This window comes from Typopeltis vanoorti, chromosome 20, assembly GCF_054136105.1.
Source record: "Typopeltis vanoorti isolate ZY-2024b chromosome 20, IOZ_Tvanoo_1.0, whole genome shotgun sequence".
Lineage (NCBI taxonomy): Eukaryota > Metazoa > Arthropoda > Arachnida > Uropygi > Thelyphonidae > Typopeltis > Typopeltis vanoorti.
In genome coordinates this window covers 75,076,900-75,092,911 of record NC_143568.1, presented here as the reverse complement: position 1 = coordinate 75,092,911, position 16,012 = coordinate 75,076,900, and the positions used below count along the sequence as shown (strand labels likewise).

General features: G+C 33.4%; 1 protein-coding gene across 2 annotated transcripts in view; it reads right to left on the bottom strand.

The window, feature by feature from the left end:
- Positions 1-16,012, bottom strand: part of LOC150095572 (serine/threonine-protein phosphatase PP1-gamma catalytic subunit A) — a 207,415-nt gene that overhangs the window by 49,808 nt on the left and 141,595 nt on the right. For both annotated transcript variants that reach the window (XM_090410724.1, XM_090410725.1), the window contains one exon: positions 9,429-9,659. In XM_090410724.1, coding sequence (XP_090266850.1) covers positions 9,429-9,659 — 231 coding nt within the window. The remainder of the gene's footprint in view (positions 1-9,428; positions 9,660-16,012) is intronic.

The following is a 16,012-nucleotide window of genomic DNA, read 5'->3' as shown; positions in this document are numbered from 1 at the left end:
TTGCTCATCAGATAAATAGCAAATTATTCACTTACTGATGTATATTGATATATTCCATAATTATAAAATAATTGTATGTTCTAATAGTTGTTAGTTATTTATCCTGTATTAATTCTTTGTAGAGTATATATATGCTATGTGAACTGTGCACGGAAACTCGCAACTTAATCCGTTATGTAAACCATTGCCCAAGACATAGCCACTATAACAGAAATTAAGTGCTGTATGAAATTACAAAGTTATCCGCCAGTGCACATTTTGGTGCTAGTTACTATCCCGTGTTAATGAAGTCATCCATGAGGCAGATTCTGGCACGAAGAAGAGACATGCACCGTTGATATAGAAGGAAGGAGAGAGGAACGAGGTGCAATCAATATAACCGGGTTGAAAAGACAAGGAGAGCTCTCTGTTTTTCTCTTACTCTTTCGCGGGCTCTTGTTCACATCCTGATTCCTATTCCCTCGTCTTGTAATTGTGAAAGAGAAAAGGTATGACAGGAATTGCCAAGGAAACTTGAAGGATAGACATTTTAGAGTAAAGCATGCATGTATTCCCAAGCCAACAAGATCATTACGGTGAATCTGGATCCTATCGAACTAAAGTAACCTAAGAGAGAAAACTATTGAGAAGCAAGGAAGTGTTTTCCAGAACACATGATAATAGGCAAAGTATATCAACCGTCCCAGTAAGGAAATCCTTTATGTTTTTTGTGAATGTAATTACAATAAAGAGGAAGTGTATTGCCTTAATGACAGTTCAAGTTTGAACGTGTGATATTTTGAAGCTTGTTCCAAGAGACCGTGATGTAAGTTAAAAAATGACTTACTAAGAATTACTGTAATGGATTGATAGGATTTTAGAATTCCTTGGTGTGTATTTAGTGATATCTGCTTTGTATATCCTGAATGGCTAAGCAGAGTCGACAATCGAAATTTTTTTTTTTTTTTTAAATAATGAAACCTGTGGTGTGATCATAATTAAAAGAAACACGGGTATTAACCACAGTGAAAATTATTTAATTGTAAATATTTCATCCTAAGTATCTTAGGACATCATCAGTACAGTAATTTAAAACAATAATAGGAATAACATACAGTTAGGGCGCATGATTACAATAGAATCTCATTAAACGTGCGTAACAAGTTACAAAAAAAAAAAAAAAAAAAAAAAAAAAAAATTATTTAACAATTTTGTATGACAATTTCCCATACTTTAGGAATAGTAAGAACGTCGTTGTGGTTTAAGTTTGGTCTGTGTAGTAGGGCTTCTGAACTTTCTTTGTATAAACGTTCATGTTTATATAAAGATCCATGTAAAAGTTTCAACTTTTCCCAATGGATCCTATGGTTTGGATTTTTAATTCCATGTTGAGAGAGGCCAGATTTTTGCGGTTTAAAGAGACGAATGTGGTCTTGATGTTCCGAGATGCGTTTCTGAACAGACCTACCTGTCTGTCCAAAGTAAGACAATTTGCATGAGCATGGAATTTCATAAATGCCAGGAGACATCAAAGGTGAGAGTTTGTCCTTAGGAGAAGATAACAAGTTGTAAATTTGGTTGATAGGTTTGTAAGAAGTGGCAAAATTGTATTTCTTCATAATTTTAGAAAGACGTTCGGAGATGCCTTTGACGTAAGGTATGGGAATCCTATGGACTTCTTCCTGTCTGGTTTGATGTGTGGAGAAGTGACTGATGATTTTTTGAGTTGTTTTTGGATTATATCCATTTAGGATGGCTGTATTTTTGATTACTTCTAATTCCTGGTTTAAAGATTCTTCAGAGGAGCAGAATTTGTGTGCTCTGGAAACTAGTGATTTAATAATGCCAGATTTCTGAGATGGATGATGAGCAGAAGAATTGTGAATGTAGCGACCTGAGAATGTAGGCTTGCAAAAGACAGGTGTGGCGATGGAGCCATCTTCTTTTCTTTGGATGTGTAAATCCAAAAAGGAGATACCCTGTGCAGATTCATTTTCTAACATAAAGTTGATGCGATGATGAAGACGGTTAATTTTATCTAGAAACAGTCGTAATTCATGTTTGGGATGATCCCACATATTTATCACCAAACCTAGCAAACTTATTTCTAGAACACCTTGAAGAAAAAATATTCACTTTTGAACCCAAACCAAAAATTTGGTTAAGATATGTCGCCGACGTATTTACAGTCTGGGATTGAAATTGAAATTTCAAACTGGAATTGAAAATTCAAACCATAGGATCCATTGGGAAAAGTCAAAACTTTTACATAGATCTTTATATAAACATGAACGTTTATACAAAGAAAGTTCAGAAGCCCTATTACACAGACCAAACTTAAACCGCAACGATTCTTACTATTCCTAAAGTATGGGAAATTGTCATACAAAAATTTTGTAACACGTTATGCACGTTTAATGAGATTCTATTGTAATCATGTGCCCTAACTGTATGTTATTCCTATTATTGTTTTAAATTACTGTACTGATGATGTCCTAAGATACTTAGGATGAAATATTTACAATTAAATAATTTTCATTGTGGTTAATGCGTGTGTTTCTTGTAATTATGATCGCACCACAGGTTTCATTATTTAAAAAAAAGTTTTATTCCTTCACGGGGAAATGACAGTGCAGAAGACAAACTTACTAGGAAAACTGCAATTAAAACAGGGTAAGCTACGAGCTAGAATCTCTTTTTTATAAAAGTGCAGACGCGATAATCTTATTCCAACATCTTATTCCAACCTTTGCAAAACTGAAGGAAGCCAACAAATCTCCAGGTGCCCATAAGATCTATCAAAAAGCAAGTCATTCCTTACTACTCAATCATTTACGAGTTTCTAAGAATGAATTAGCAACAAACAATTTAAATATTACAGAACTAGAAACAGACTTGTGAAATACGTGAAATCAAGAATTGTTACAATTAATTATAATTGTCTCAAAGAATTAAGGAAAAAAAGCTTTTGATAAAAGCAATAGTGCTCTACATATTAAATACCTTAATCTATTAAATCGACCAAGAAAGATCACTAACAAATTACCAACGGAAAAATGGGTAGTCAATTTATCTAACCGTCCACTAACAAAAGATGAATTAAATGTTCTAGCAAGAGGCCTTAAATTTGCGATTTCACCAAAATGTTTCACATATTTAAACTTCATACATAACATAGAAAGAAACATCAGCCATCTCTCCAGTATTGAAGCCAACAGACTTCGATTTGAAGTAGCTAAAGTGATCTACAATGCCAAACCTTCAGAATTAAATATACCACCATCAGAATTGAAAGCTATTATTTCCTTAAAACGTAATAAAAACAATCATTACCAGAGCCGATAAAGGAAATACCACTGTGGTTCTCGATACAAACTCATATGACTGAAAAATGAATTTACTTCTTCGAGATCGTAATACTTATGCCAAATTGGATTATGATCTACAAAACGTCAACTCAGAAAATTAAATAAGCTACTTAATGAAACTTCCTCCTTAGATGAAGAAACAATCAAAAAACTTAAGACATACCATGCAAGACCTCCTAGAATTTATGGCTTACCTAAGCTACACAAAACTAATGTTCCACTTAGACCTGTCGTAGACTGTATCAGCAGTCCAACTTACAAGTTATCAAGATTATTATCTAACCTTCTCCACCCTCACATAGGCCACTCAGTCTCTTCAATCAAAAATTCTACCGAGTTTCACACAAAAATTAAAGACTTTCAACTATCAAAAACTGACTTGTTAATCAGCTTCGCCATTGTCTCCTTCTTCACAAACATTCCCCATAAAGAAACAATAGAATTACTAACTCAAAAATTTCTGTCTGATATAGTTGAATTGTTCAAGTTTGTTATTGCATCAGGTTACTTCACCTGGAAAGGTCAAATTTACAAGCAAGAAGAAGGAACAGCAATGGGATCTCCTTTGTCACCAAGCTTAGCAAAATTGTTTCTAGAACACCTTGAAGAAAAAATATTCACTTTTGAACCCAAACCAAAAATTTGGTTAAGATATGTCGACGACGTATTTGCAGTCTGGGATCATCCCAAACATGAATTACAACTGTTTCTAGATAAAATTAACCTTCTTCATCATCGCATGAACTTTATGTTAGAAAAAGAACCTCCACAGGGTATCTCCTTTTTGGATTTACACATCCAAAGAAAAGAAGACGGTTCCATCGCAACACCTGTCTTTCGCAAGCTACATTCTCAGGTCGCTACATTCACAATTCTTTTGCTCATCATCCATCTCAGAAATCTGGCATTATTAAATCACTAGTTTCCAGAGCACACAAATTCTGCTCCTCTGAAGATTCTCTAAACCAAGAACTAGAAATAATCAAAAATACAGCCATACTAAATGGATATAATCCAAAAACAACTCAAAAAATCATCAGTCACTTCTCCACACATCAAACCAGACAGGAAGAAGTCTATAGGATTCCCATACCTTACGTCAAAGGCATCTCCGAACGTCTTTCTAAAATTATGAAGAAATACAATTTTGCCACTTCTTACAAACCTATCAACCAAATTTACAACTTGTTACCTTCTCTTAAGGACAAACTCTCACCTTTGATGTCTCCTAGCATTTATGAAATTCCATGCTCATGCAAATTGTCTTACTTTGGACAGACAGGTAGGTCTGTTCAGAAACGCATCTCGGAACATCAAGACCACAATCGTCTCTTTAAACCGCAAAAATCTGGCCTCTCTCAACATGGAATTGAAAATCCAAACCATAGGATCCAATGGGAAAAGTCGAAACTTTTATATAGATCTTTACATAAACATGAACGTTTATACAAAGAAAGTTCTGAAGCCCTACTACACAGACCAAACTTAAACCGCAACGACGTTCTTACTATTCCTAAAGTATGGGAAATTGTCATACAAAATTGTGTTAAATAATTTTTTTTTTTTTTTTTTTTGTAACTTGTTACGCACGTTTAATGAGATTCTATTGTAATCATGCGCCCTAACTGTATGTTATTCCTATTATTGTTTTCAAGTACTGTACTGATGATATCCTAAGATACTTAGGATGAAATATTTACATTTACAATTAAATAATTTTCACTGTGGTTAATATGTGTTTCTTTTAATTATAATTGAAATATATTGAATAGATAACCTTGTCTAAAAGTAGTGCTTAGAAGCTTATAACTCTAAGAAGGGTAGAAATCTATATGTTAAGAACTTAACCGTGCTGAGTATATTCTACTGTAAAGTTACTATTATCTTAATAACTCCTTTATTTCATGATCATTTTAGTTATGTTTAGATCTTCTTTGATTAATATAAATTCATGTGATAGTGTATTAAATGTTTTTATTTAATTTGAATCTTGTGCTTGCCTGAGTTCATTTCATTGCACCACTCATTTTAACAGTTCGGATCTAAGCGGGAACTCTATTTAATGTGAAAGTAAGGAAAGATTAGAGAACCACGACTGCTATATAACTTAAAGGTAATTTGTCTAAGAAAGGTTCTGTCTTATTTAGATTACTGTAGCATTGTACTTGCTGATGATTGATCCTTAACACTGTTCTCACAACCATCGACATAGAGTGGCGCAGTTAAATATAAATTTTCTTTGTGTTCTAAAAAGGAATCAATCAGCAGAAAGAACTGGGGAATTACCGACCTCGTCGATAACCTCCCCTATTGTCTTAACTTGTACAATGTTACCCGTATAGAGATTAGGCATAGACTGTCTCGTGACTGAATACTGCATTCAGACGAAAATAGAACACACAACAAAGAAGAAAGACGTCACAACACTCATTAATCCATCCACATGCACAGTAGTCTAGGTTTCATCTTAACTTTCTCTCTTAACTTTGCATTTTTCTTTTATTTTTGTGCTCTTTGGTCATTTTAAGTGGGAGAAAGAAATCATTCAACTATTCACTGTCACCCTGTCAGAAATAGCGAAATTGTGAAATCATAAACTTCTGTGGTTTCTTTTGAGTGTACATGAAGACTAGAATGTTTACCAGTTTTTTCTTTCTTTTTCTTTGGTATTAGTGTCATAATGTTTTGGCATTTACTAATTTTCCATATCTTCAGCCACTATGAGATTCTCATAGTGGCTGAAGATATGGAAAATTAGTTTCACAATTTCTGACAGGGTGACAGTGAATAGTTGAATGATTTCTTGCTCTCACTTAAAATTACTAGATGTGAAGTTTTTTTTTTTAATCAATTCAACTAAGTGTAAATTAGAAAGACCTAACCTAATGGATCTCTTGACTACTCTCTTTAGAAAACACACACACACACAGATGCATTCATCCCCCCCCCCCCCCCCCCCCCCCCGAGACCACCAACAGTTAAAGATTATTAAAATTTTATGTAACAAACCTAAATTAACTAGTTCAGATAAGTGTCCTCTCCACTGAACTTGACCACATTCACAAATGTAGTCAAGTTCAGTTGGCTACAATTCCCACAATATCCAAAACAGACTAAAAGTCTAAAACCACAATCCCCCATCCTCTTTGCAAAAATGATAAAATAACTTAAATCCTAAAAAAAATACAATCTTACAATCACTTACAGACCACATAAAAAATAGGCATCCCTTATCCACTCCACCGAAAATTAACCACAGTATTTAGACCTGCAAGTGTTTACCAGGTCCCTATCAACTGTAAACTATCCTACTATGGCCAAACAGGCAAGACAATCAAATCAGAATTACTGAACATAAGGACTATATTCATTTCCACCACTACAGTCACTTAGGACTAGTAGACCAAACTTTGGACACCTGCCACAGGATACACTGCAAGAAGGCAACTCTACTCCATAGCAGCAAATAAATGCAAAAGACTATTCCTTGAATCTGCTTCTGCCTTAAGAAATTACCCAAATCTCAACAAATCTGGTTGCATAAAATTGTACAAATTTTGGAAGTTCTCATCCTCCATACCTAATCTTAAAAGCCAAGGTCACCCATTTTAGCCCACTAGGGGGATACTACTAAGTAGGCTTACCTGAAAGTTGCTGTGCTTCTGCTTCATTACTGCATGCACATATTATATTATGTCCCCTGATGATGGCAAATTTGACTTTGCCAAAGCACCAGAAGTATTAATTAAATTTATTTAAGTTAATATTGATCTATGTTATAATTTCCTTAAAAAATTAATTAGTTCTGCATTTTATTCTGGACAATGCTGTATGAGGGAGTACTCAAAAGTTCCCAAAACTGGCTGAAAAGCCAAATAAAAAGTAGGCTTAACTTGGTTGCAAAGCATCTCTTATGAACAGTCTCTTATTGAATTTGTATAATGAGTCTACTTTCTGGCACTGCTAGTAGTTTTCATTTGAGATCAGATTCAGCACTGCCTGCAGTCAGTATATGATTCTCCATATTGCAAATCCATATCCTTTGAGCTCTAATGTCATCTTTAAAAAACAAAAAGCCACAAGGAGCTATTATGGGAAGGGCAAATACCATGCAATGTGCAGTAGGGTAATGTCATGGTGAAGCAACTAGTTCTATATGTTGCACTATTTTTCTGATCATTTTCAACATCTTCACATAAATGCCAATACTGAGCCATTCAATAATACTGCTAATTTACAGTTTGGCCTCAGAAAAAACTCCAGTGCATAATTCTATGAAAGAAAACAATCATATTCTTGATGTATGACCAAACTTACCCTTCTTTCTTTTAATATGGTGATGGAAATGCATCTTTGACAGGCAGTAAAAAAGATGACAACTTCCAAGTTGGATTGAAGGTGGTATACAAATTAAATCTGCAGAGTCCTTGCTATTTGTTCAAATGTTTCTTTTAGGTATGGGTATGCTGATTCTTTTAACATCAGATTGCAATCTGGAAGAAGGATAATAATTATCAAATATTTTCTGTATCAAGGTCTCACTGTATCCATTACATAATAGAGTAATCGTTTTTTATTTAATTCTTGTAATAGAAGAAACTCAGAAGAACAAATTGTGTGTGCTCAGTATACAAGGCTTTTGATAATACCTATTTTTTGTGAATGATGATGATGTGAAGATGCATGGACATATCTGCTTGTAAAGGATGGCTTCCTGTAAACAGAATTCAATATTACCAGCAGAGTTATGATGTATTAAAAAAAAGGGAGGGAGACTGTTGTTAGATACACATTCAACAGTGAACTTGATGTGAGTATACAAGGAGTTAATTTTATCCATAAATTGAGGTAGTTCTGTTTCAGAATGAGATCAGACTGCAAAGATGTCATCCACAAAATGTATCAAATGCAAGGTTGAGGAGAAATAGCATTAGAAATCTGGCCCTGTAGATGCTCCATAAAATAATCAGCCAAAGCAGGTGATATAGGTACAAAGATGCCTTCTTGTCATATTTGCTACTTGGAACAGACTGGCCATTCTGCTACTATTAGAATCTATGAACATCAAGATCATATAATTTTTTCTGGAATCTGAAGGTTCAGGCCATACTTCTCATGCTATTGACACTAGACAGAGTTCACTGCAGTATATTCAAACTTGTCTATTTCTCAAATTGTGTGAAGTCCTATACCATACTGTGTGCCTATCTCTAAGTTTTGGGAAGCAATTGCTGTTAATCAATTATTAAAGCAATTAATAATTTTTATTAATTAATTATACATCTATACCCACATCTCTGAACTCTAAGTGTGTTTCCTCCTACTGTACAGCTGTGACTAAGACACACGATATACACATGCTGTATGACTCGTTCTTGTAGTCAGAGTTTAAATGTTGTTATCAGTTCTGCCTTCTCCCTGAATGAAGCTTATAACCTATTGAGCAAACCATATAACAGCATTAAATTCTATTTAGTTCTCTTAGATGTGTGAAGCCATTACTTAAAAAATTATACTATGTTTAATGCACGTGTCTATTAACCATCTAGTAATTTATTCTTACAAATAGTTTTAAACAGATGTCTATGAAATAAGCATAAAACAAAACGTGCTCCTAGTAGTGGAAATGCTTTATAGATGTAGCATTTCAGCTGAATTAAAATTTTATAAAAGCACTGATATTAAAACTTGTTTTATTTCTATGCAAGTTTCTATTTCCCTTAGTTTAGATAGATATAAGAATATATATTTCATTCTACATCAATGTTTACACTGCAAACTAGGAAACCTTTTTTGGTAAGCTAGGTTAAATTAACATTCACTATGCCACTGAGATAACACTGATGAATGTCACTGATATATAATCAATTCTTAATACAGCAAATAAACAGACCAAAAGAGTAGTGTTAAAATGAAAGATATGCTACAACAAGTTCATGCTGCTATTGGGCTTTGGCTAGAACTTTTTTGGTATCCTGTTATGATGACTTACTATAATAATGCAATATGAGAAGTGCAAGTTATTATGCAGTATTCAAAAAGAACTATTTTAAACTTTTATCTCATTAAACTGGTACTTACATTCATCATAAAATCCATAAATCCTGTTGATACTTGCACATTCATGATTTCCTCTCAGAAGAAAAAAATTTTCAGGATATTTTATTTTGTAGGCTAAAAGAAGACAGATGGTTTCAAGTGACTGTTTTCCTCTATCTACATAATCACCCAAAAATAAGTAGTTACTTTCTGGTGGAAAGCCACCATATTCAAATAATCGTAAGAGATCATAGTACTGACCATGAATGTCTCCTAAAAAAAACAAACAAAAAAAATTATCCAATTATATTCCTGAAGTTATTTTTTTTAATAACAGATTAACCTATATATTAACATTCAGAGTCTGAAATGAGTTCAACTGCTTATTCTTTAATTACAGGTTATATATTTAGAAAGGATTCAGAACCTTGTATGAATTTCTTGAGATCACTCATTGGGAAGTTCTATTATCGATCTGGTATAAGGAGGTAAAGTGAAATAAACTGAGTCATCCACGATTCTACAAGAATAAGAAGTACAAAAAGGAGACTTGATTACAAAATGACACATCTAAGTTGAAACCAAGAACATGACAATGAGTTAAAACTAAGCATTCTTTCTGGTCAGAAACACTTGTAGGCCAAATAAACCATATATCGTCCAGTAGTGAATAAGAGAATCTTGAACATATTAACTTATCAGTAAAAGAATATTTTCAGCTCAATGTTCAATTAAACTGGAGGTGAGGCAATTTTAAACTGTGACATCTATCTGGTACAGTTTTTTTTTTTATTTTATTCGTGTGGCTCTAGGTATAAAGGAATTCACAGTATATAGTACGCACATGTCTATTAATATAGGTGAAACTCTCCAATACAGTAGATTTCCAGCAAACTTAAGGCAATAGTTATATTGTACTTACTTTTATACTCAAGAAGCCCTTTTCCAAAATTGGAAGTCAATATGCATTCACTAGTTTCGTTTAAGTGCCAATTCAAGTCCCTGGCATTTTCAAACTTAAATGAACAGCAGAATTTGAACTGAATTCATATAAACTACAAAGGATTTTATAGGCAAGACTTATACAAAGGGATTGGGAAACAGATCCAATTAGCTGGATTTCTGTTACAAGCAGACTCATCATTATGAAGTCTGTTTTAGCATAAAAAACTTAATTCTTGTGAAAAACATGCAAACAAGGAAAAGCCATATTGATTATATGATAGTGAATAGCAATACATATTCAAAATAGTCAGGATACAATCATCTCAAGGTATAAGCTAAATGACAACTGCACACAGCACTATCAACCAAAATCATATCCATAATCTAAGGTTAGTTTGTATGTAGATACTGCCACATCAAACTATCATAACCTGGTTTGTATATAAAAAAAGACCACAACATGCTAATTATCATCCAGCAGAATAACATAAATGGCATTTTTATTCTGCTTATATCACATACGTACTTTAATGGTATTATTTCCAGTATAAAATTATAAAATATCATTACCATTCTAAAATAACAATATATTATAAAAACCAAGTGGATATTAGATCCAGCATTATTTCAAAGCTGAATGTAGAAACTATGAAAGTTTCGTAAAAATAAGTTGACCAGAGAGCCTACAGGAATATGCCCACCGGCATTTATGAGTAACCCTAGCATGGACCAGTTTAGAAAACATAATGCCAAGGCATATATTCGCTTTCTAATTTGGTCCATTTTTTGATAAGGTTTCATTGGCCTGACAACTGTTTCAAACTGGATGGTTCTCTTCAGAGACCAGGCAGAAAACTTAAGAGAGCAAAAACTTTCTTTCAATACTAAGGAACTTAAAACATCGGAGAGGTGTATTTTTCATAAGTGAAAGTATTTACTAAATTAAAGAACCAAAAGGCTTCAGTTTGGTGATGCAAAAATTATAAAAATCAAGTGAATATTAGATCCAGCATTATTTCAAAGCCGAATGTAGAAACTGGAGATTTTTTGAGAATGTTTCTGGAGAACGTTTGTGCTCTCTTAAGGTTTCTGTTTGGTCTCTGAAGAGAACTAACTAATCATCCTCTATATGGATCACATGGGGGGGGGGGTAAAGTGGTATTAAATCCGTCAGAATTAAAGAACCTCAGCAATAAAAAGACAAAAACTAAAAAAATAGGCAGGAACTGACATATCTTTTTAAAAAAAAATAATAATCAAATACGAGTCCCACAAACCTTGCTTCTGTTCCTGCTGGGATTATTAATTGTCCTAGTATTAGCTCTGAGTCAGCAAAAAATGCATGCAAATAGTTCTGTGGTCAAAATTTGAACCCATTCAACTTTGAAAAGGTGACTAACAGCTTGCTGCAACTGTCTTCTCTATGACCCTCATGTTACAAAGGTGAGAAAAGATGGTAAAGTCATCCATATAGAGGCTATTATTTAGCTGGAAGCAGGTGTTCAGGGGTAACACAAATGTATGTATGACAGTAAATATTGTGACACTGTATTAAGTGCCTTGTAGGACTCATCTTGCAAAAATGGTTGGGAGAGGGATTTTGGGACTTGTCAAATTTAACAAAGAGCAAGTTTTCTCTGAGGGCTAAGATACATAGGTATCTCATTGTACTAAATCTCCAAGATGTCAAAGAGAATCAATATTAAGTGTTCATGTTTTAGGAAAACATATCCAATGGATAATTCCAGTCAGATTAAATGATTTAGTGTAGAATGATGTTTTGGGAAGCCAGATTGCATCACGGTAAAAAAGGATTATTGCTCTCCATAAATCATAATAAGATATAAGAGTTAACTCCCCACCCCCCAAGATCTTGCAAAAACAGCAAGTCAGAGCAACTGGATGGTAATCTCCTTTTATTTTAAGATCCTTACCTGGCTTTGAAAAAAAATAATAGTTGCTTTTAACTAGGATTCTAGAAATTCATTTAACATGAAATTATTTTCAATATATACAGCAGATGATTCATGAAGGATAGCAAGAGATGTTTAATTATCTCATAATAATCATCATCAATTCCTATGACAGTTGGTCACCACTGAAGCAAAACAGATTTTAGTTCTTTCTTAAACAGCATGCTGTAATCCTCTAGACCAGTGGTTCTCAACTGGTGTTCCCCGGAACACCTGTGTTTCGCCATTGAAAGATATCACATGACACTACTATGAAGCACGCCAATCTTGCTTCAAAAACTAAAGATTATTTCAAGAGATTGCTGGACATGCAAGTTAAACAAGTAAAATATTTTGCATCATATAAGATAGCTGAATTCATTGCTGTAAAATTAAAACCACATACTATAGCAGAGTCTCTTATTTTACCAGCATGTTGTGAAATAGTAAACATGTTTGGCGACGAAGCAAAAAAGAAAATTATGAAAATTCCTCATTCGGACGATACAATAAAAAATAAAATTAAAGATATGTCAGATGATATTGAAAAAACAGTTATCAATAAACTTTCCAAACAACATTTTGCTTTACAAATCGACAAGTCCACTGACATTAGCAGTAAAGCTCATATACTAGGATTTTCGTTTCATTAATGAAAACAAAATGTGAATCAATTTCTATGCTGCAGAGAACTTACCGAACGTATAACAGGACAAGATATTTTTGACTCTATTACATCTTATTTAGAAAATTTTAAAATTTCATGGGAGCTGTGTGTAGGAATTTGTATGGAGGGTGCTCCACCAATGGTAGGTGCTATAAAAGGATTTGTTACCCTTGAAAAGAAAATAAACCCAAATATTATATCTAAGCATTGTTTTTTTGCACAGAGAATTACAAGTTTCAAAAACATTACTGGCAATATTAAAACCTGTACTAGATTAAGTTGTAAATATGGTAAATTACATCAAGTCAAGACCTTTAAAGGCACCTTTTTAAAAAGCTTTGCATATCTAAGCCAAGCACAAATCTTTGCTTTTGCACACTGAAATAAGATGGCTATCCAGGGGTAAAGTGCTATTCCGAATTTTAGAACTTAAGAATGAATTATTAGCCTTTTTAAAAAAAAAAAATAATGAAGGTACAAATGCTTTTGTAAAATGTCTTCAAAATGATATTTGGTGTACTAAAATGGCATATTTAGCTGATATTTTTAACCACTTAAATAGCATTAATACAAGTATCTAAGGGGAAAATGAAAATATTTTGACATCCACTGACAAATTGTCAGCTTTTCAAAAAAAAGAATCTTTTGAACAACTGCATATCAGAAAAAAATACAGTAGATATGTTTCCTTCGCTCCATAATAAAAATCTTGAAGGAATCATTTCCGTTATAACAGAACATTTAACAATATTGGAAGAAAAGATTTCAAGTTACTTTCCTTCCTTAAATACACGTGATTATGACTGGATACGGAACCCATTTGGCACAGTTAATACATCGAGTTGTGAATTTTCGTTACAAGAAGAAGAACAATTAGTTATCTTGTTAATGGATCGTACTGTAAAAATGAAATTCTCTGAAATAACGGAATTTTTGTCCAAGCTGAATACCAAACTCTCTGCACAAGGGCACTGAAAATTTTTTTACAATTTTCAGCATCATATTTGTGTGAGCTCAGTTTCTCAATATTAACCAATATGAAATCTAAAAAGCTTGCAAGATACTAATATAGAAAAAGAGATGAGGGTAGCTATATCATATACTGGACCTGATATTGCTGAAATCTGCAAAAGTCGACAGACCCAAGTATCGCATTAAAATAAGTTCCATTTTTATAAAAGGCAAATTCATACATTTTTTTTATTGTTAGTTTTATGACCCTAATGATTTCAGTGTTCCCCAAATTTTTCTTATAATCAAAAGTGTTCTGTGACTTCAAAAAGGTTAAGAACCACTGCTCTAGACTGTTCAAAATGACCAAAATTTAACATGTTTATGCTTGCTTTTTAGGGCCAGGAATTCTGGCTATAAGAGAATGTTAAAGTTTGGGCAAAACTCTCCCTGAAAATACCTGCAGCTGCTTTTTGGGTAAGCAACTGTACATCCCTGCTGTTCCAGGATTGAAGAGAGATAAATGGAATATCCACCCTTCATTTTCTGGATTTTCTCCCAGACCCCCTTGTTTTTGTCAATCTAACGACAGAACACGTGAACTGAATCCATGCCTCTTGTGTTTCTAACAGTGAATATACTGTGCTCATGCACAAGTACATTTAAAAGCAATTAAGTTTCTTGCAATGGGGTATCTACAGAGGATATCCCAAGCTTTGTTTTTGATTTTCTTGGCTGCTATACATTCTGAATTTCACCAAGTTTTGGGGAAAGGTGGAAATACAATCCCCAATAACTACAGATGGAAGCTAAATTACACAATCAGCAAGTCAATCTCCAGAGAGCGTGTTCCACCCTCTATAATAGGGGGGATGTCAAACTGGCAGGCCACATGCAGCCTGCAAACAATTTCTTGTGGCCCACAATGCCTTAAGGAAAGATACAAAAAAAAAAAAAGAAAAAAGAGGATGGTTGCTTTTTATAATAAAACAGAAATACAGATTTAAACATAGTTACAATATGGATGCAACAACCTGCTATAATATAATTGCAATAATAAAAATTTATATCACAATTTCAGTTAGATCTGATTCTGCTCAATCATAAACTATATTTATGCTTTCATTAATTTATAAGGTGAATAAATATATAAGCTGTGGGTAGCGCAATGAAAAACTTTAATTCTATTGACTAGCAGCTGTTAATGTGATGCGCAGCATAATGCACCCATGTGAATCCAGACTATGCGAGTTTATAATTGCTTGCTACAGTCAATCAGCAATCCCTGAAGCACATGTCAGTGCGCTGAACATGATCCAACAACAACACAAGCAACTTCATCTAGCTGTGAGAGAATCTCTTTTTTATTATTTTTTATTTGCAATAGTATCATGCATTGGTCTACAATTTTGTGCATTTTTATTTGATAAATTTAGTTTTAATAATGTGAGTAATTATATAAATAGATTTTTATGAAAATTGTTATTAATAATATATTTATTCACCTAGATGATGTCACTTTCTAAGACAACAAGAAAAAGAAAAAAATTGCTGATGAGGAGAAAAAATTTAAAAAAAAGGGGAAATCGAATTACTTCTGCACTGAAACAAAGGACAAACTTGCATGCATTATTTGTAGTGAAACAATTAGTGTTGCCAAAGAATATAATATAAAAAGGCACTAAGATAAAATTCACAAAGAACAATATTCACGCTTTGAGGATAACTGAGAGAAGAAAAATTAAAAAGTATGAAGAATTTAAAGTCAACAAGTATTTTCAAAAATTATGAAAGACAATGAATTAGCACTGAAAGCCATTATGAAATCAGCTATTTATTGGCAAAACATACGAAATCTTTCAGTGACGGTTCCTTGGTTAAGGAGTGTATGATAAAAGCAACCGAAAACGTGCAAGGTATTTGTGATATTTGTTTGTCCACAAATGCTGTGATCGGAACAATAACCTAAATGGCAGATAATCTGCATGACCAGTTGCAAGAAATATCCGCAAACGTAGAGTGCTTTTCAGTTGTACTTAATGAAAGTTTCGATATTCATGACCTGACTCTCAAGTTGCTCTGTTTCTTCAGGCTTGCAATGACAATATGAA